At 50.2% G+C, this 20491-nt stretch overlaps 6 protein-coding genes across 6 annotated transcripts; 2 read left to right on the top strand and 4 right to left on the bottom strand.

Moving 5' to 3' along the window:
* Window positions 1–809: 809 nt before the first annotated feature.
* Window positions 810–2561, bottom strand: CONPUDRAFT_74436 (uncharacterized protein; the record flags this gene model as incomplete). Its single annotated transcript, XM_007772322.1, has 3 exons — window positions 810–1253; window positions 1573–2302; window positions 2362–2561. The coding sequence occupies 3 exons, from the start codon at window positions 2559–2561 to the stop codon at window positions 810–812; spliced, it is 1374 nt and encodes a 457-aa protein (XP_007770512.1).
* Window positions 2562–3353: 792 nt separating this feature from the next.
* CONPUDRAFT_74435 (uncharacterized protein) lies at window positions 3354–4903 on the top strand (the record flags this gene model as incomplete). Its single annotated transcript, XM_007772321.1, has 11 exons — window positions 3354–3521; window positions 3579–3592; window positions 3656–3806; window positions 3951–4129; window positions 4191–4231; window positions 4392–4414; window positions 4441–4462; window positions 4513–4548; window positions 4612–4636; window positions 4689–4803; window positions 4856–4903. 11 exons carry the CDS (start codon window positions 3354–3356, stop codon window positions 4901–4903), a joined length of 822 nt encoding a protein of 273 aa, XP_007770511.1.
* Window positions 4904–5652: 749 nt separating this feature from the next.
* Window positions 5653–6705, bottom strand: CONPUDRAFT_155560 (uncharacterized protein; the record flags this gene model as incomplete). Its single annotated transcript, XM_007772425.1, has 1 exon — window positions 5653–6705. The coding sequence occupies one exon, from the start codon at window positions 6703–6705 to the stop codon at window positions 5653–5655; it is 1053 nt and encodes a 350-aa protein (XP_007770615.1).
* Window positions 6706–7148: 443 nt separating this feature from the next.
* CONPUDRAFT_166738 (uncharacterized protein) lies at window positions 7149–8645 on the bottom strand. Its single transcript, XM_007772424.1, has 5 exons — window positions 8363–8645; window positions 8103–8306; window positions 7818–8052; window positions 7436–7766; window positions 7149–7366 (listed from the first exon to the last, which is right to left on the bottom strand). Exons 1-5 carry the CDS (start codon window positions 8384–8386, stop codon window positions 7249–7251), a joined length of 912 nt encoding a protein of 303 aa, XP_007770614.1. The 5' UTR covers window positions 8387–8645; the 3' UTR covers window positions 7149–7248.
* A 5395-nt stretch (window positions 8646–14040) lies between these two features.
* Window positions 14041–15000, top strand: CONPUDRAFT_83275 (uncharacterized protein). The gene is made up of 4 exons (XM_007772423.1): window positions 14041–14159; window positions 14228–14278; window positions 14334–14413; window positions 14488–15000. The coding sequence occupies exons 1-4, from the start codon at window positions 14091–14093 to the stop codon at window positions 14666–14668; spliced, it is 381 nt and encodes a 126-aa protein (XP_007770613.1). The 5' UTR covers window positions 14041–14090; the 3' UTR covers window positions 14669–15000.
* Window positions 15001–15360: 360 nt separating this feature from the next.
* On the bottom strand, window positions 15361–20382 carry CONPUDRAFT_155557 (uncharacterized protein; the record flags this gene model as incomplete). The annotated part of the gene is made up of 23 exons (XM_007772422.1): window positions 15361–16385; window positions 16451–16619; window positions 16671–16752; window positions 16801–16831; window positions 16882–17032; window positions 17089–17103; window positions 17171–17208; window positions 17271–17343; window positions 17400–17460; window positions 17539–17609; window positions 17670–17703; window positions 17767–18494; window positions 18550–18585; window positions 18639–18768; window positions 18820–19051; window positions 19112–19219; window positions 19299–19329; window positions 19405–19806; window positions 19863–19887; window positions 19942–19999; window positions 20056–20097; window positions 20148–20315; window positions 20373–20382. 23 exons carry the CDS (start codon window positions 20380–20382, stop codon window positions 15361–15363), a joined length of 3720 nt encoding a protein of 1239 aa, XP_007770612.1.
* Window positions 20383–20491: the final 109 nt, after the last annotated feature.

Here is a 20491-nt window from a genome sequence, read left to right as displayed (position 1 = left end):
AGATGACTGAGGGCAATGTTATTGATGAAATGACTGTTGAGAAGCATGATGATGAGCTTGGAGACTTAATTTTAGGTATTTCAGACAATGAGAACCATTGAGACTTGGATGAATAAGTGTCTTTTACTACAGTGATTATTGTGACACAATCAAAAGTCAATGTCTTCACTGTTTTTTACTGTCTGATTTATCCTGATAGCTTCATTGAGTTGAAAATGGACCACTCTAATTTTTTATGCACAAAGGAAGCAAAATACATGATTTTATAGTGAAAGCCCTGGCCTAGGCCCAAGCCAAGCCCAAGCCAAGCCCTGGCCCTATGTCAGGGCCTGGCCTAGGGTTTTGCAAAGCCCGAGCCCTCAAAAGCCAGGCCAAAGCCAGGGCTTTCAGGCCAAGCCCGGCCCTGCACAACACTAGGTCCGTCCATTACGCTTCTATGTGCGACACTCCAATAACACTTGGGACCCACAGGTTCCGTACGGTATCTCCTGCAACGTCCACCGGATGTGAGCTCCAAGATGCTTACGATCCTCAGCCTACCATCACTACGCCTGCAAATTGTGAAAAGCATACGATTAAGGCATAAATTCCACTTTTGTTTTCACAGAGGTGTGTTTGTTAGCACCGACAATTTTGAAGGCCAACGATATACATGAAGAAACAGTACAGGTTCACCAATGTGACTGAGAGTGAGCCCCCAATTTTTGGCGCATGTCTGATCATTTTTTGGCATATCCCGTACTTATTTTACACTAACTAGATGTTTTATCGTATTCTCCTGCCTTCCGTGGAGCACTATCAAGCTCCCGTCACGAACACTGTATATCCGAATCCCCCGTCCATCGAGCCTTTTCCTGCCTCCTGACTTGGTGCATGACACCTGTCAACTTTCTGATCTCGTCCCACCTCCGTCTTTGCGTACTCGCGTCATTTTGTACGTCTCTTCCATCACTCTTCGCTCCAGTGAACGCCCAGTAGTTGAGCCAATCGGCGTTGATGCATAGGTCCGAAAGGAAAGCTGCGATGATGGGAATATTGGGCTCGCTTACGCGCGAGTCAAGCAAGTCGAGGCAAAAAAGGGCTTTCACGGTGCGGGCATTCCTTCCATGGAGTCCGGCTGCGTTCACGGCCATCTCAAGGTCGCTTTCTTTTAGCTGTGTGCGCTCTGCGTCGATGGCGATTATGAGAGACTCGAGATCTGGGAGGCGGCCGATGAGCTCTTGGAGAGCACGCAGGGTGACATTCGAATGAGTCTGCCAGCCACAGCGTTCGTTGATACATAGATCAATGAGTTTTGGAAAAGCATCGGCGAGCTTGAGGAGATTGCTGTCGTTGAACAAAACAGATCGCGCAGTGTCCAGTTGGCAGTGAGAGCCGAGTGAGTTCACCAAAATAGAACGCGGGACATATCATGGAAGAAGACAAGGTGAAGTGGGTATCAATGCTCGCCGGGGTGTTGTCAAATTCCGTAATTCGTATATTCTTGAGGGTGCTGTACTCGCAATGCTGGGAAAGGGCATCAAGGAGCCGGAATATCGCGTTCTCGGAGGTTAAATCTGCGTCAAAACTCACATCGCTGGGCGCAATGCTCATTTTCTCTATAAGGGTCGCAATGGTTTCCATGGAGTGTTGAGGAGGAGCTCGCAGTATCAGATTGCTCAAAGCGGGGAGTGCGAAGGACCTCCTCATGGTAGAACTCATACGACGACCATCAAGGGCAGTAGACAGGTCCTGTAACGATTTGAAGGAGGATACATCTTTGAACGCCTGGCTGAAGTCAAGGATAGGAGTCGTCAAACTCCTGAGATGAACCCATTCCCTTGCGACGTTTGATATGACTTTGATAACATTGTCGGGGAGATGCGTTTGATCCATGGCATGCTGCCACCAGAAAATCGTGATAGACGGACACATGTTGCCCAGTTGCGAAATAAGGCTCCATGTCGCTAAGCTGAAATTGATTGGGCGGATACGAAGCGAAGTCATCGATGGGCTGCAAAGGAAGCGAAGAAACCCGAACTCCTTTTCTGTATCCGAGTCCACCCAAGTCAAGTCCCGCAATTTTGAGAACAATGGCTGCACGGATAGTGGCGGGAGGAGGATGTCGAAGACCATGGGGTCGACCTTTTGGGTGATGGGTATGCGACGACTTCCCGAAATCTTGCTAAGCATGGATTGTGCCCCGCGCAGCTTAATCACCCGACTTGAATACCTGCGGAAGATGGCCCAGTCAGCGGGGGTGAAAGGCCGAGTGAATTTGTATTGCTGTGTTATCGATTGAGGTGTGGTATTTCCACAGTACCTGGAACAATAATAAGCTATCCGATGACCTGACAGTCCATGTTACTCGCAACAACTCACACTCTTTCCGTTCTTTCGACGAGGTCGGATGGGAGAGATCGAACTAGGGGAATGATTGATGGTAAATTCGACCACAAAACGTCGATTGCTGGCCCGTTGGTGGAGCGACATAGCTGAGCCATAGTCAAAAGATCCCCATTCGACGGGACGTGAAGTGCAACATCGAGCAAGATCTCGTCGAGTCGTAAGGCGGGATGCATGTGTCTACAAGTCAGAGGTTGAAACGCACAATGATCTGGGGGCGATCGATAGCGCATGCACACTGTTTGGCCATCTGCCAGCCTCGTGGTGATACGCGCGTCCGGCCCGTAAGTCTATTTACATCTTGCGAGCATCTCAACCAAGCCTGGGCTCTAAGCTATCTTCTTATGGAACTGTGCGCTTGGCCCAGAGAAAGGGAGAAAACTTGATCTGCTGGTGCGATGAGCGCAAACAAGCTCGAGGAGGACGCTTAACGAGGTCAGACAAGGTTCACGTTCAATGCCGTGGGTGGCTCCTTGGTGACTTTGCGTCGCTTACCTGAATCCGTGCAGTAATCAGGCTGTCCTAACACTCTTCCCTTGAGTGTGGGCCTGCGGCTTTCCGACGGCAAGAGCGCATGGATAGATACAATAAGGTATTTCGATGTGCATATCACAGAGGCTCGGTACACCGCAACCTCCATCAATATGTGGCAAACGGTCTACAAATATGCAGCTTTCTTCAGTGAATAGACACAAGCACAACAGCATGGCAGAGCTAGACCAATACCTTCTCCATCAGAACATCTATGATATTTCAGCAACTGCCTCTTGATTCCACTTCATACCAGTTCATACCGCGGTATTCGGGTTACGGGACACAGCTTATATCTTCGAGTGATCAAGATGGTTTATCTTTGGACTAGCCCCGCTCATTGAGCGGCTCACCCCTGGACTTGCTCTTCTTATAACCTTTCCTACGGCGTCCTCTCCCTCCGCATCATTGTCTGAATATCTGCTTCATTGTTCAGCATGTCTTCTTCCACTTCGAGCTCCCTTCCACTTCCGAGCCCTAGCCTAATTGTAGGGCCCGTGGAAGCCGGTGTACTCGCAAATGCATTTGTCACAGGTGCATTCTTCGTGCAGGCATACATCTACTTTACAAGATTCCCCGAGGACAGGTGGCTGTTCAAAGCAGTGGTACGTTTTCTCGGCAAATCTTAAGGTACTCTGACTTATTTATCCCACTTCTTTCAGGCGTCCTTTCTCATGTTAGTTAGTTCCAACCTTGTGAGGTGTACGTCATTTAGTCTATCCTACTGATGGGGGGTTAGGGCACTTCAGCTCGCGCACTTCGTGTGTGAATGCGCCGTACTCTGGGACATGACTGTGGTCGCTATGGAGTCGCCGCTGTCGCTTCTGACGATAGATAAGCCAATGATCGCGGTCATTCTGTTGACAGCCATTGTTGCATTTGTTGTGCAGGTATGTAATGGTTGAAAATGAGTTCGGTAGTTGCCTGCCTATCTGACCATGGTCTCAGTCGTTTTTGTTTATCGACTTTGGAAGATATCCGAGAAATCATGGATGCCTACGGCCTGTGGCGTATTCCTTACATGTCTTCGACAGGTGCCGGGACTTATGACCGTGGCCAAGGCTTGCATCTATCCGGAAGCCATGGAGTACTACCCTCGTGCACATATCTCGATCATACTCGCGTTTGTGTCAGCGTTCATCTCCGATATCTGGGTCTCATCAGTAATTGCTTATTATCTTTGGACCAAGCGGAGAATCGGAACGTTTGCAACGTATGCAGGTGTTTTCCAAACACTATGCTATATTTGATAATAATACCCGCTGGTCCCACAGAACGTCTCGCATCATCGATCGACTAATTCTGTGGACCGTTGGTAAGCTCGTCCACCTGGCTGAACGGAGTTCCATTGTTTAACAAATCAATTAACAGAAACTGGACTTTGTATCTGGTAACTCCTATCCGTATTCTCTCAAGTATTTTCGAATGACGATGCGCTTTAGCCTGATGTCTTCCCTGATCCTGATACTTGTGAGTATCACGGTACTTTATCATGGCCGTGAGTGCAACTGACGCATTGAATAGTTTCTCGCGCAGCCTCATAACTGTGAGCGCTGCATACACGTCCTTGACCATCTGGCTAACGAGTAGCATCAGATGTATGGATGTCCGCGTATGCCCTTTTCGGCTCTGGTGAGCTTGCTCTCGTGAATTAGAGGTTAAAATTTATCTTCTGCTTACAACCTTTCGACACAGTATACGCCAACGCTTTAATGGCAGCGTTAGTGGCTTCGGCTTTCCTTTTCTTGCTGCTCGTGACTGACGAATTGCAGACTGAACGGACGCTGGATACTCCATAACCGTAGCCACGCAGATGTTTATAAAGCTGCTGATAGTGCTAATGAGTCGGAGCATGGTACGGAGAAAGCTTGGGAGAATCCAAACAAGGTACGCAAAGCTAAGTCAACTATGATGAGCAGGATTGATAAAATGATAGCAGCATGCCGTGATCGGTATTCGACAAGAGATCGAGATGGAGATACGTTAGGACTGGTATCTTGGTTCGAATCCGAAAGGGATAAACACCTTCGCGTTGAGATTTACCAACTCTCTGACACTCTGGCAAATTTCTGTTAGGGCTAATCCGAATTCCTACTACCATTATCACTCGGACGAACTGAACTGTAGCGGACGCATGAGCGTGACTAGCGTTGTAGAGACAAAGATAGCTCACCTTGATCAGTGCCCCTTGCATACGGGTTGCCTTTTTCAATGTGCAAAGGTTATCGAGGATTAATGAGAAGATAGCTATCGAGCTGACAATCCTCGACATAAGTCAGAAACCTCAAATTTGATACGATTCTTCAGTGATTTGGAAATCAAAATCCATGTCAAGTCTTTTTGATGGTACACCTTCATACTTTTTCATCAATTCTGGTATTAAGGAAAGTGTAGAAGTCGTCGCGGCGAAGGGCGATCGGCCGAGGGAAAACGGAGGCTGCGAGACGGGAAATGATAAACCCTGAACGCGATTTCTAATGTTTCAGCTGAAATTACGACAAGTTTAGCCTGAAATCAGGCCAAAAGATCCTAATTGTAATAATTTCACACGCTCTTTTAGAACGCTTTCCGGGCAAACATCCGGAGTGATGCCCCGGCGAAATCCGGAACGAGCCGGAATCTCGCCAATCACTGCTTTTCCAACCTCTTCAGCTATCTACTGACACAACATATCGACATAAAGTCCTTTTATTGGCAGAACTCCATCTATAAACCAAGTCTACAAATCTTTGCTCTTCAAGCTCTCCTGCTAAGATGCTCAATGTCCTTGCTATGTCCGTTGATACGCCTTGCTCTCTTCTGATAACCTGCCAGCTCCTGCCTCGTCTTCGCAAGTTCATCCGCCAATGCCTCTGCGTCATGCTTCATTGCTTTGCTCTTCATCACCATTCTACCATTCTCCTTCACCAAGCTCTCATTCTGGTGCCGAGCGTCGTTCACCATGATCTTCAGTCGCTCGAAATTCTCGTTCGCGCTGTTCAGCTTCCGCTTCAGATCCTCCTTGCTCTCCTTCAGCACGTCGTTTTGTGAAGCAAGTATACGATTCTCCCGCAGGAGCTCCCCGTTTTGGTTCTGTGAAGACTCCGCCTGGTGTTCCTTATTGAGCTCTCGCTCAAGTCTAGCCATCTTCTCAATGAGTTGTGACCTCTCGGCTTCCAGTTTAGCCGTCGTCCGCTGTAACTTTGCGATGAACTGTGCGTCGTGTTCGCGTGCTTCTGCTCCAGATAGCTTCTCGTCCTTGAGACAATTCGACAACTTATGATTCTCTGTAGCGAGTTGGCCAATGAGTGCGTCTTTCTCCTTCAGTAACCTGGCATTCGCCTCGTGCGTAGCTTTGAGGCGCTCCTTATCTTCCGCATGCTCTGATCTCGTCGCCTGTAGTTGCCTCACGAGCTTCCTACTCTCGTTCTTGAGCGCATCTCGTGCGAGGGTGAGCCTGGCCTCTGTTTGCTCGAGCTCTTCCACCCGCGTCTGCGAGATAGCGAAATGCTCCTCCATCTTGTCGTACGCTTGTGTCTTCGTTCGGATTTCATCGTGAACACACTCGAGTGCACGGCTGAGCGTCGCCTCGTCGTTCTCAAAACAGGTGATCCTCCACTTCAAATAGTCGTTATCTGCTTTGAGTGCACCGTAACGCTTCTTTGTCTCGCATAGATCGCAGCGATCCTCTTTCGAGCCGCCTGCGTGGCAGTAGGAAATGTCCAGGACGACCCTGGGGCCGGTGAGCTCTGTCGAGTCGTCGTTGACCGTGAAAAGTGAAGTGTGGGTGATGTTGACAGCGGCTTGCATGATCGTTGCTGATGGAGAGGGCTTCGAGGATAAAACTAGGGTCTAGGCAAGAGCGGTTGACGAGGTAAGATGGGTAATGGCGGAGGTGTTTGTAACGATTTATATGTAGTCTCTGAGGACGCCACCTGCACCTTTGAGCGGCCACCGGGGGCTTTGCTGCACCGTCTCGGATGTAGGCGTCTATTCGTTGTGTGTTGCTGTGAGAAGTCAACAAGGACGCCACCGCTGATTCAAGAAGTTCATTTTTTGTACTGACGTTCGTACCTCTAGACACCACTACACATAGGAGCCTGCAGCAAATGCTGTGGCATTTATAATAGCGCTCACAAGCTAATATCTGATTGCATAGTATTCCCCGTAGACAAGCCAGGGAAGTTGACCGAGACTGCTCTTACGAGCACTTCTTGAACGGACATGCGCGGTCGTCCATATGAAGAAGTTCGGACAGATTGAAGAGGTACATTGATGGTACAACACGATACAGACGAATAAATAGGACCACTACAGGTACAACAAACTACGAGGACCGTGTAAAGTTGATCCTCACGGCTTCTTCAGCGCCTGCTCCCTACAAGCACGGCTACAGAAGTAGTCGTTACTCCCCTGCGGGAACTTCCTGCACATGATACAGCCATCGGCCTGTCCGATACTCACCGCTTCTCTACAGATCAGCAGCATTCATCAGCACACTTGTACCTCATCAGGCAGGAAAGGCGAGGAGATAACGTACTCTCGGTGTCTCGATGAGCAAAAGTCGGACGCCACCCCAGACTTGCTGTCGACGTACGGTGCATTGCCGCATCGCGGGATGAGGCATTGCCCGACCTGCGCCGCTCCTGCTCCCGCCTGCTTGGTCTGGTGGGATGCCCCATGGCCAGCTTGAGCACTGGCCTTCTTGCCGCTTCCGCTATGCTGAGCGGAAGGCAGGGTGGGCATAACGGGTGTGGGCGGATCGGAGTCGTCCGGCTCGGATTCGGACCCGGAGGGGTAGGCGTCGAGGTCCGAGTCTGAGTCTGGGTAGGCGTCTAGATAGTCGTCATCGGAATCGGTGTCTGGGTGGGCTGGGTCTAGGGTTGAGTCCAAGGACCGATGCGATGATAGTCTGAACTCACCTTGAGCGGGAGCTTGATGAACGTTACCGTGCTGCTTCTGCGCAGGCGCAGATGCAGGTGCAGGTACGGATGTGTTCTTCCCTCCAGACGGCTTCGATGGGGCCTTTGCAGGAGTAGCAGAGGGAGCGTTCCGAGGCTTTGCTTGAGCGGGCTGAGACGCTGCCTTGCCCGCCTGGCTAGCGCAGTACTTGCCGCAGTAGTCGAAGCCGCCGAACGCGGGTTTCTTCTTGCAGGCCTACTCACACATCAATACTCAGCACGGCTGCCGAGAAAGGGGAAGCGCACCTTGCAGAGCTGAGCCGGCGATTGAGTCTGATTTCCAGCTGCATTCGCGCCGGCATTTCGTGACTTTGCCGTTGGCTGACCACTCGCATGACCTTGGCCTTGCGCGTGAGCCTTGCGACGTGCGGGAGCGGCAACTTGAGCTGCTGCTGCACACGTCTTGCCGCAATAACGGTGATTGGCATGTTTGGGGCGTTTGTGGCAGCTCTAGACAGATCGCGCGTCATCAAGAGCGTTCCGGGGCGTAGAGGCAGTGTACTCACGTCGCAAAGAGAGGCGTTGTTCATGGTAGTAGGTGGTGGTGTGTTGCTTGGGCTAGGGTTCGCTAGATGATCTCCTTGCTCTATAAGTAGGCGACTCAAGGGGTCAATCGCCGCTGCAATGAGGCGACCATGTTACCGGACACGCGTCGCGCGAAGGCGGGATGGGCAACACGTGTAGGGGCTGTACAAGGCGCGATTGCGAGTGCGGTGGTACATGGCAGTACTGGAAACTGCTTCGTGTGGTGGAACGTGTTCCCCTCATGACAAAATCAATGATAGACGCATATTGGGAGAGACTGCGAGTGATGTTGAACCAGGAGGAACCAGGCTCCAGGCTGCACCGGCCCTCGGCAATATGTGCGGCTCGGAGTCACCCGAACATTTTTGATCTCAGCAACCGTGCTCACCTCACAGCAGTTTGACAACAACTTGATGTAGCAATAAGTCGTAAGTGTTAGGAGTCGAGTGAGGTCCAGTATGTTATCGCTTTCAACATTAAGCACTTAACAAGTCGCAAGGCGATATCCTACGAGCAGAGCGCTAAGGTTCTATGTGGTAGTGTAACATGTATGAATTATAGCAGAGCTACGCACGTCACTATCTGTATCCCCGCCATAATCAGACATCCTTAACGGAGCGATCGGAGTCGTTTCGACGACAAGCTCTCCTCTTTGTTCTTCATAGCATCGTACTCGACTGAGCTCTGTGGCGTTTAAAAGCCAGCTAGGATCAATATCCAACGTGTCCGAAAGCGAGCGGAGGTTGATTAAAGTGCGACAAGTCACCACGATTATGACTGCCGTCTGTAATCTATGATATAACGAGCGTTGCTATTCACTTCGTGACCGTGAAAGTATTATGATCAAGCTTACTGTCCAAGCAAGATTGCCATAGGTAACTAAAGGTGTAAACGTCAGAACGGCGAGCTAGCTGAGTGAAAAGAACGGACATAACGCAGCCCTGATCCCGCTGGCGACAAAACAACTATGTCGAGGATAAAAACAGCTAGATGGATCAGCCAGTCAGACCGTAACATTTGTGCACCGGGGTGCGACATTTTCCTCTTACCGGAAGCGAATATATAGACAAAGAAACACCTAGTTAATTTTAATGATGATCTTATCACATTGACAAGTCAAGAGATACCCAACTCACTCTTTCAAGAGTCGTTTAACCGACGATTTTTGTGGCGACCCAATATTCCTCGTTTTGTACAAAGTGAGCGCAAAAATGACAGTATGGAGTACCACGGAAGGAACAAACAGCCACCACAGACCCTGGGTACCAGGGGCTTCACCAAGTATTGTCACCCCAAGGACTTCACCCAGAAGACCATGTGACAGAAAGGCAAGGCAAATAGCGCTGCTGACAGCGCAAATTGCGTAGAATATGATCACAATAAGTCGAATGGTTCTCTCTGCCTCAAATAAGTACCAAACTCGAATGGTAACCACGGCTGCAAGCTCGGTCAGTATACGGTTGATAAGATGTAGGGGTCAGTCTGTAGGAAAAAACCCACCTTGGCACAGAGCAGCAAACACAACACTCAGAACGAAAGATAGCAGAGCAGTCCCAAGCATCACCGAGTATTTATGCGACGGATCTATGAAGGGTATGAACAAAGTAAGCAATGCGACGAGTGAAAAGATTGAATTATTACACGAAACCGCTTGCTCTCTGGACCATACGAAATTTGGGATGAGCTCATGCACAGACGAAGTACTCATCGATGACACACTCACAATATTAAAAACAGAGACAGGTATCGAGTCTGACGGCGGCGTCAATGAGAGCCATTACAAACCAAATATCCTTCAACCATACAATCATATAAAGTGCTTTGCTCAGTGACCTCGAGCTAAACCAGAAAAGTGGGACCTTCTGCGTGTCAGAATTTGCTGATACACATATCCATTCAACCATCGCACCTCCCGACCCAATGACACCAAATAGTCATAAACCACCAAGGTGGCACTTGCCATCTTCATATAGTTTCCATAACGCAGGCCTTCCTGAAACAGGGTGAGTGGAGAAAGGGAATCAACCATAATCGGAGGAATAGTCATATGGAGGTAGCAGAAGGGTCCAGGGAAAGCGGGATCGTGAGCTGTTCCGGGTCTTTATGGTACGCTGTATATAATTCGGTACCTGGGAACATTCCGAGCCAACGAAGCGTTTCACGACCATCGATAATGACGGATGACCATATCCAACGCAGTGCTGCTTCTAATTTTTTCCGATACCCTAGAGGTAAATATGGCTCACCTGAAACTCCACAGCATCAACCAATCCATCATAGATATTGCACTAATACTAGTGCTAGCGATCAAGCTGGAGTCCAGCGGCAGATTCTGATTTCACCGGGGAGACATTAAAGGACACCGTGACACTGGAATAAAGACAACTTGGCCCGTAATGTTTTCTGTCTCAATTCCGTCTGGATACGAAGGATATCATGGGGTGCAGTGATAAACAGCACCTGATCGCGTTCATGTGGGATAAAGAACGTAAGACCAACCCATATTTCTGAGCATGTACGCCCTCCTGCGGTAGCGCCATTAATATTACGAAAGAACAGAATGTCATGAAACAATCCGATTGAAGCGAGCAGTTGGCTGGGAAGCACAGCCATCGGACACCGCTGACGTGCCGACGATGCCATGCTTTCTGTTCATCACGCGCATGACTGAACATACATATAATAACCACAAGGCCAACACCTTCGTTCCACTCCGGTTTATTTACACTATAGTTCCTGTAGTTGATACTGGGTTAGATTGAGTGATTACTCGTGCTACTTCCAATGTATACCACTTCTCGCGCTCGAACACCCAAGAGTGGCGATAGGAGAATAAGGCCGAGACATGAATGCATGACAGATGGCCGTAGTACAGGCGAGATAAATGTCAAACAACCAAAACGACTGAGAATTGACTACGATTGAAGTGCGTGGGATATCAACTAAGAGGTCAGATACGGTTAAAAAGGACAATATAAGAAAATAAGGGTTGCTTTGCAATAGATAGCCGTACAATTTTCCCCGGTTTTGTCACTGTAGTACGAGTAGGATGCGATATCCCTTAATTAACAATTAAAAGTTGTTTAGTAGTCAACCGCAAACGTGAAATAAGAGCTTTACGAGTACCGAAAGTCCAGGACAGATCACTACTAGAATTTCGGGGCAAAGCACCACTAACTTATGCCAAGTGTGCCACGGAACTTCCGGGGCCGCGACTAAATCGCTAAAAATGGCAAACAAAGTGACAGCACCATAGCTTAAGGTTGCCCGCGATCCACAATTGGCTATTTATGGGCAATGTACAGCAAAAATGGAGGTGATATGGAACGTAAAATGTGGATATTTTGGGGTAGCTATTCCTACTACTGTACTTTTTCGACCTTAGGTTCGGTCCCCTGTCCCCCCCTCCCCACGAACCGAACCTAATGTGGGGGGACAGTCCACCCCATAATTGAAGCCACGAACTTAACAGGGGGGACATACCATAAAATAGGCATAAATATGATCAAATTACTAGAAAATATTAAAGAAATCCTATTCAAAGTATTCTGATAGCCTATGCTACCATTGCTGCATGCTAAACACCCCATCTAATCAAGTTCTCAAGGGATTCCTTCTATCCAGGTACTCGTAGAGAATTGGAGACCACATCAGGCTCATTGTCCATGGCAGGGGCCATGCGGAGCCCAGTGCCCCCAGAACTCAATTAGCAAGACTCAACCATGTTGGGTACTTTATAAACCGGCAAGGCACCAATGAGTGCAAAGTGTTTGATACATAGCGGGGTCGGAGGGGTGAGCACAACATCTTGAGCACCTGTGCCAATGACCAGCTCAAGGTTGGTTTGGTTTGTGTCGATGTCGGGAACATTATTGAGAGCGCCGCCAGGACCTTAGTTAAAGTGCATACAGTACCTATATTTTCCATTATGATCATTTTCGTTGTCGGTGTCAAGGCCTGCTGAGCGAGCACGAACTAACTGTCCACCCTCGGTTTGGCCCGCCGAACCTATAGGGGGGGACAGACGGTTATGGAAAGTGCGTTAAAGCTCCGACTTCCCACGCCACCGCGAACCTAAGGTCGAAAAACTACAGTAATGCATATCTAGCACATTTAACTTAGAATGACACGCCGGGAAACACCAAATTTGGATAAAGCCCTCTGAAAATCTAGTGCAAATTGCAACGGAGAGCGCCACGGAATTCGTCTCGGAGTGGAGTTTCAAGGCAATGCAATAGGCAAATAGCGGCAAATAAAAAAAGGGTCATAATTTTAATGATACAATGGATACGGTGGATGGATGCTGGAGAAATAATATTGGATGTCCTGGTGTTCCTACTTATGCACCACTGTAAATCGGGGACGGAAATCGGGACTTAAACTCAAAGGTTACGATAGCGCTCCACCTGGAGTTCAGGTCACAGCACCACTGACTCATGCAGTATGTTCTACGAAACTTCCTGGTAGTGTAACTGTCAAAAATGACAAACAAAGCGAGAGCTCTGTATGGGTAGCATTGTGTCTGTGCCTAGACCACCACATGTCCATCACACGTTTCCTAGAGGTTTTGCTTTCGAAGATTGAAATACTCGCAATTTCGTAGTTACTCCCTATCAATCGATTGGCGCTCGGTTCTCCCTTGATCCCCTTTGAACTCGTACGAGCACACGTCGTAGCCCTCGCCGGCTTCGATACTTACAAATCTATAGCTTGAGGTTATCTGCAATATTAATGCATGTGTACTGACTATATGTGAGCAATGTACATTCCCCGTTCACACATACTCAGGCTGGAAGGCTCAAATAACATAACTTACGATGAATTGTATTGGTATAAAATGGGAAGTCTAGACGTCTTGGAGGGTAGTAATTCCTGCTAATGTTTGTTTGACACATGCAACTCGGCAGGAACAGCATTGAAATGCTGAAGCTGACAACAAACGGCACATGTATTGACATGACACATGCAAGATATCTCCGAATCTTTGGGAAGAAAGAAAACGGGGAGGAAGCCAACAGCACGTTATACGCATCCCGGAAACGTCCTGAAGAGACAGATATGCAACAGGAATATCCGGAACACCTACTCCTTGGGTACGACAGCAATCTAGGATGTCTCAGATATGGTAGCACAATGCAGGTTAGAGGACAGCTATAAAATCTACAGCAATCGTCCGTTAAGCTTGATTGCATGAGCATAGCTACATAGAACAGGTGTTCCACTACGAGAGCTCGGGAGAGAACAATGGGGAGGAAATTCTAAATGCTGGGGCTTGCTTTATACGCGTCAGTCTGCCAATTAGTTACCATTTTAGGACTTACGCAAAGGTTGCTAAGCAATGATATCACACATAGCGCCACACGAGGGAACACCAAACTCAGATAAAGTGTCACAATGGAGATCCAGTGCAAAATGCAACGGAGACACGGAATTTCACGCAAAGGCGCCACCGGAGCTTCAAGGCAATGCAATAAACAGTGGCAAGCAAAGAAAGCGTCATAATTTTAATGATACGAGGGATCGCCTCAACGACTCTCAGGGGATTTTGGGTTACCCAAGGCTCATTCGAGTGTTACCATTTCAATGCCAAGGTCCGTTTCCCATCACATAACCCAGGCGCTCCGTGCTTGTGCCGAGTTTTTATCTTGAGTGTATTGAGCCAGCGTCCTATGATTGCTGCACTCAGCTTCACCACATCGACAATATACGATGGGCCGGTTACGTCGTTCGAGGACACATAAGGCTCAGAGAGATGTACACAGGGCGTCTAGGACACGGGTGCGTCGATACGCTTGGCCAAAGGTCCTGAGGGCTGGATGAACTAACACACTGGCGTTTGCACCCAGGCTCGAACGAAGGACTTGGACCAGATCCAGCTGATTGACCTGGATCCCAAGGTGCGTAGCAGAGCTCGTTTGACGTGGTAGACGATATCATCTCACATCACCACAGAACCGCGCAGCTCTCGAGGCCCAACCGCTCGACCTCGAGAAACCAGGCCTTGCACAACACTACTGCGTCGAATGCGCAAAGTGCGTCCCCTCCACCCTCTCTTCCCTCCCACTCTCACATCTCCTCCCATAACTTCCCTGCTGTTGTCGAGCAGATACTACGAGACGGACCACGCTCTCCGCTCACACTGGCGAAGCAAGGTCCATAAGCGGAGACTAAAAGAGCTCAAGGTGCCCGCGTACACCATAGAGGAGTCCGAGAGAGCTGCAGGGCTAGGGAAGGAGGGGAAAAGGCCCGAAGCGTCGATACCGATGGCGGAGCCCATGATGGCATAGTCACAGTTCAGAGGTGCGGAGTACGCTTGGATGCCTTCCCCGCACCCACCTCTCCTTCGTCTGCGCTTTTTGGTTGGGCAAGTGATACTAGCAACGACCTATCGTAGAGACGGCGTTATAGTTGTCATTTGCAGCGTACCTTGCTTGCGTGTACACATCCCTGCCCACCCTGCCACTTCCGGGTATTCAAAATGACAGTGGATTCTAGCTGGCCACTTCGCCAGCGATCTCGACGTCACCTTACAATCACGCTCTCCTGTGCAGTAGATGATATACATTGGCCAATAATCTATGTAATACATGCAACCAATAACTTATTCCGGATCCGAGTCATCAATGCACTATAAGCTACAGATCTAACCTCTACAAGCAGGTAGTGAAGCAAGAAACCAGAATAGACCGCGTGTTGCGTACGTATCAGTATTTTCTATACGGCGTCGTAATGTAAGGCGTGACAATGTCCATGAAGTCCATAGGATGTACTATAAGCTGTGAGAGAACAGAATCTAACATACGAAGAACATAGTGTAAAATGTGAAATGAAAAGTAAAATGTCCCGAAGAAGTCCCATAGCGTTAGCGGTCGCGAGTTGTAAGAGGGAGCATACGAAAACGAAACCCAAGAATATCATGGCCGAATCCCCAAGTGTGCCCACATATCATGTCGCTCATAGCTGTCGTGCTCCTCGTCCCTTATTCATCAAACCTTCCTGGCGGACCAGATTCCTGCGTACCCATTGAATCTTCCCTCGGAGGCCCCGATTCCCCGCCTCCATACCCGCGGTTTCGGATCGAATCCGACGGCATCTTGGGCACGTCCTTCGACCCAAAGCTCACCTCGCTCCCGTAATAGCGCGCCTGGTCGCGCGCCCCCTGGTCGTTCATGTTCTCCATGCTCGAGCTCGCGCTATAGTTCTCGTCCCGCGGGACGTCCAGGCTCGAGCTGGCGTACTGTTTATGGCTCGAAGTCGAGTGTTCCCCGCGACGATTAGGCACATCGAGGCTCGAGCGGCTGTAGTGGTGTTTTGGCGTGTATCGCGTGTCAGTGTCGTTATAGTTGTCGCCGTAAGCGGCGTGCATGCCCAGGCTAGATTGCGAGCGGCTGCCGGTGCCGTTGGTCATCTTGCTCGCAGGGGTGTGTAGTCCGTCGTCCGCAGTCGGCGTAACCAGGCTGGACTGGCTGTGGTTGTTGGCGAGGCTCCGGTTCGCGTCCCTTTGCCTTTCCCTACTATCTCTTGACCTTTCCCGTGTCTTATCTTTGCCGTTTCTCCTGTCCTTGCTAGTGTTCTCTTTGCGGATAGTGATGTCTTCGGGTGCGGGCCACACCCTCACGAACATATCCGGCATGGTGGGACTCGTCGGCGTCGGCGAGTCTGGCGGTTCCTCCATGGTCGCCAGCCGACCGGCCGCTCGCAGAAGATGACTGGGGCGAGGAGTGCCGTTGGCGTACTGTTGTTGTTGCTGGTGCGTGTTTACGTGCGGATGCGGATGGTGACTGCTCGCGGTCGCATCCGTCGAGCTTGTCGAATGGTTCTTACTCTCCAAGACCGACGGATTTGTCCATACCCTCACCGTCCCATCGTGGCTCCCTGTCGCGAACATGAACTGTTCGTCCGTCGCTTGATTCCATGCTATACACGTGACATCGCCGAGCGCCTGCGGCCTGATGTAGTGCAGCAGCACCGCGGAGTCGCGGTCCCAGATGTGCAGGTCGCCAGCTGCGATCATCAAGGGGTCAGCTTTCAACCCGAGAGTAGGGTGGATAGAAGGCCTAGTTACGCACCTTTTCCAGCGCATAGCACCAGCTGGTCTTCTTTACCACCGAAATAGCTGGGCCCTGAGAAGTCCACGTTTGACTTCGGCATGTAGGTATGCCGCAAGGAGAGCCGCATGACGGTTGAAACGTGGTCGCGGTCCTTGACGAGCTCGAGCTTCCATAGTTGAGGAGGCGTCTGGGGGCGAGGTCATGAGGTGGCACGGCCGTTAACTTTGAAAACGCTCACCTTGTTTTCGTATGAGATCAAGGCGAGATTGGCCTTCCGGGAAATTGTTATGTCCTTGACATCGCTGTAAACTGGTATTTGACTGGGTACACGTTAGCAACACATTTGTCACAAAACTAGGAGAAAGTACCTTTCCAGATGTTTAGACTCCATGTTGTACACTAAACAAATCTTCAACACCATAATCTGACAATGGTGCTAGAGCACGCACCAATGACACGTTTCTCGACCCGGCTTGACCTGCTCGGATGAAGTCCCGAGGGCGAAGAGATCAAGGCGCCCACGCCCAAGATGCGTTGGCCGTCATTCGTGACAGCGACGTTGTGCAATCGCATGCGCCCGAATAAGTAGTTGTCAAGCATCTGGACATCAGGATCAGTATCTCTGTACAAAGACTGTGGTCCTTCCGGGCGCTTACTTGGCCTGCGACATCCTGAAGAAGAGATCGCATGGTCAGAAACGAAGCGCGTGACCACGAGGCCGGTAGACATCAGACTCACGAATCTGAAAACCTCGTTTCCCTCAACTGATAGGAAGTCTATACGGTCAGGTGACGCGTCAGCAGAGTGAACGGGCGCGACGATGACGTATTACGCGTACGTTCTGCCCCAGGCACCCACGCAATGGACTGTATCCCTCGTGAGCGCTCAATGGTCCTTCGACACACGCCATCCTGGGCACCGGGTCCGTCAGTATCACCATTGGGTTGATAGAAGCAACGGAGCTTACATCCGACCAGACTTTGATTCCCCGATTGAAGCGTGTCAACAGCATATGCCCTGAGGGACACCTGACCAGTCCAGAGAGTGACGTCAAGGAAGTTTTGTGAGCTTCGCTGTCGTTAACGGGGTTAAGAGTATAAACGCACCATTTCACCTGGCCGATGAACCCACGAGCGTGCACCAGAAGACGATGGATCGTGAATGGTTCTTGTTGTGCCTAAATGTTAATCAGAAGCTAAAACGGGACAAAGAAGATGTCGATCCAAGATGTACTTACCCCGACGCGGAATAACACCGACGTTTTGTCCCAGCTATATAAGTAAGTTACGATAAGATGAATGTGTGGCCAATGAGAGTAAAGTACGAAGACATACCTCGATGTAGCCAAGAATTTCCCGTTCGGTGAAAACTGCATATGTCTGACTAAAGCGCCATGGGGCGCTAGCTCCTGCGTAATCTCCAGCGCCCTTAACTTCGGTGCGAGTGCAGCCAACCTTGAACTCCTCAGCGCAGCGACGGCCGGTTCCGCGAAGCGGCTGGGAGACATGCCAGCGATGATCTCCGCCGCTGAGGACATCCGACGGGGCAACTTGGGTCGCTTGCTTTCCATTATGACCGTGCGAATCGCATTGATGAACCGCTCCCGGGCGTCAAAGTTTGTTGTCGAGGCAGTCTCGCTCCGCCCATCGTCCCCGTCCTCGCGGTCCGACCTACCAAGAGTAGTAGACGGCGCGATGGCGCTGACGATGGAAGAGAACGTGGGTGCCCGACCGGGTGGACTCATAGTCATGCTTGCCCTAGCCCCGTCGCCGTTGCCATCAGGGGGACGGGATATGGGGAGCTCGGGGCCCTCCTCGCGTTTGCTGAACACGTAGCTACCGATAGTTGAAGCACGCCGGAGGGACGTCGGGACTTCGGACATCTTCTCGCGGCACGAGGCAGCAGCGCGCTTAGTCGCAAGTACGGTCGGGTTTTGCATGAACACGGTGATGCGCTCAACGAGGACATCCTGAAGCCAGACCTGGCCTCTGTGCTTGAGGAATATCCAGCGCTCTGAAGCGAACCATGCGGACACAGCAAGTAGGCCAAACGAGGTGACTACCTGCCGCCCGACCTTAGACTAGCGAAGCGAGAGGACATACATGAAGAAGACTTACCGTACAGGTCGTGGTGATCGTACAGGTTACATACCCCTGAAGGGATCCTGTTAAACCTTTGAAGCGTCACAAAGCACAGCTAGACATACCTGACCCGTCGAGTATGCGAAAAGCATGAGTCCTGCTGAGAAACAGCTGACGGAAATCACGAGGAAGACGAGAGGGGACCGTTTGATCCATATCAAAACCCACCACGGCACACGGTGGCCGGGTGAACGGCTAAATGGTCAATGAAAACCCGTCCGGGGACTCATGGGTGATGGTACGTACTATATCGCTTGCTGCCAGGTAAGACCTAATAGACTGTTGACGGACGCCGCAATACTGAATACGAGCGATGTAAACCACAAGGCATTGACAAGGTCGAAGATGAAAGTCCCTGTTTGACCGTACGAAAACTGCAGCGTCGTGGCAGTGACGGCTGAAAAGAAGGTGGCGATAGTGGACAGGTTGAAGAGATTGGAGGCCGTGTGCTGCTGAGCAAAGCGGATGGTGGGGACACCTGAAGATGCCGTAAGTCATTATGCTAACGGCCGAGATGATCAAAGAAGTCCCGACTTACCGATCTCAATAAACATCGACAGCGCGACCGTGATATTATCGATGTGATCTCCTATCTCGGACGTGAGATCGTGGATGTAGCGTTGAACCGCTGGAAAGCGAAATTGAGCTGCAGCAGGAAAAGTTAAAGTTAGTGTTCTGTTTAATGAAATTGGATGGAGGCAGTGCGCCTACGGCATGCGACCCACTTTTGTATTCGTACAGACACGATGCCCAGTACTATGAAAAGAACCAGACCGCGCAGGATCAGGTATTCATTGAGATATATTGCTAGATTAGCTGCAGCGCGCGTACCTTCAGGTCTACCTCGAAGGACCGAATAGAGCCATTCACGGCTTCGTCCGTGAACTCCGGGAACTCGTTCAGGCAGTTAAGGAAAACGACAACCTCGCGTGCGAAGCTTTCCATTTGGTCGGGGAATGTCTCGACATCGAGGCTCTCGTTCAACACGAGCCCCGCCGACGGCGGTTGCGGAAAGTTTTTCGTTTTGGCAGCCGCGCGCCTGCGTCGATCCATGAGATTCGGGTTGACAAGGGACTCCTTGGACTGCCGTTGGACTTTGCGCGGGAACAGATTGGCGGCGTTCTCACGGAACAGGAACAGAACTTTGGTGAGCCGCTCGCGAAGCTTGAATGCCGAGGAGAGGATGCCGGATGAGCTGCCCAGCTGTCGCGCCGCGTTTGCGAAATTCCGGAGCTGCCACGGTCCGCTCATTATTGTGTGCAACTCGGAGAATCACAAGCTATGCTTACCTCCTTGTCAAGACTGTCCATGCGTCTGTAGTACGAGAAAGTCAGGTTCCGCAATATATCAAAGGACGATAATGCTTACCTTTCAAATCGTGCAAAAGCTTCGGCACCAGCGATTTGAACACGTTCATCGACGTTCGCTTGAGATCATGGATAAACACTTCCAGCCTGCCAGTGTCAACGAAAGTTTACTTACGGGACTCTCGTTCTTCGTCGCCTTGCAAGGGATACCCGGTGTCTAAGAAGACATAAGTAAAGTCACGGAGTACGTGGTTTGGAGATGCGCACCTGCTGCAACCGCAGGTGGTTCATCAATGTTGTCCTGGTTCAGCTCATTCAAAGCCTCGAGAAGATTGAGTAGAGTTTGCTTTCTTGTCGTTTGTCCATGACGTGCATAGTTACTGGACGCTAATGGTACAGGGGTTTCGTGAAACACTTTCGCCGCGATCGCCGAACCTATATGTGAGAAGTCAGGATAAATGTTGACCGCGGAGGTGTAGACTAGGTACATACCATGAAACATGCCGCCGCGGTTGGACCGAGCACGTTGGAGAGGTTGTATCGATAGACGACTCAGATTGACTAGTGATTATGTGGCCTATGGCCAGAAGTGAGATATAGTGTACAAGGCG

Source organism: Coniophora puteana, assembly GCF_000271625.1.
Source record: "Coniophora puteana RWD-64-598 SS2 unplaced genomic scaffold CONPUscaffold_9, whole genome shotgun sequence".
Classification (NCBI taxonomy): domain Eukaryota; kingdom Fungi; phylum Basidiomycota; class Agaricomycetes; order Boletales; family Coniophoraceae; genus Coniophora; species Coniophora puteana.
This window is presented reverse-complemented; position numbering and strand designations above follow the sequence as displayed.

Coding starts and splice junctions, on each gene's coding strand:
- CONPUDRAFT_166738 (XM_007772424.1), bottom strand. CDS start 8,386: ATGAACAACGCCTCTCTTTGCGAC. Junction 8,307..8,362: donor ACAACGCCTCTCTTTGCGAC/GTGAGTACACTG, acceptor CGATCTGTCTAG/AGCTGCCACAAACGCCCCAA. Junction 7,767..7,817: donor TCATCAAGCTCCCGCTCAAG/GTGAGTTCAGAC, acceptor CCCTAGACCCAG/CCCACCCAGACACCGATTCC.
- CONPUDRAFT_83275 (XM_007772423.1), top strand. CDS start 14,091: ATGGGCCGGTTACGTCGTTCGAGGACACATAAGGCTCAGAGAGATGTA. Junction 14,279..14,333: donor TGATTGACCTGGATCCCAAG/GTGCGTAGCAGA, acceptor ACATCACCACAG/AACCGCGCAGCTCTCGAGGC. Junction 14,414..14,487: donor TACTGCGTCGAATGCGCAAA/GTGCGTCCCCTC, acceptor GTTGTCGAGCAG/ATACTACGAGACGGACCACG.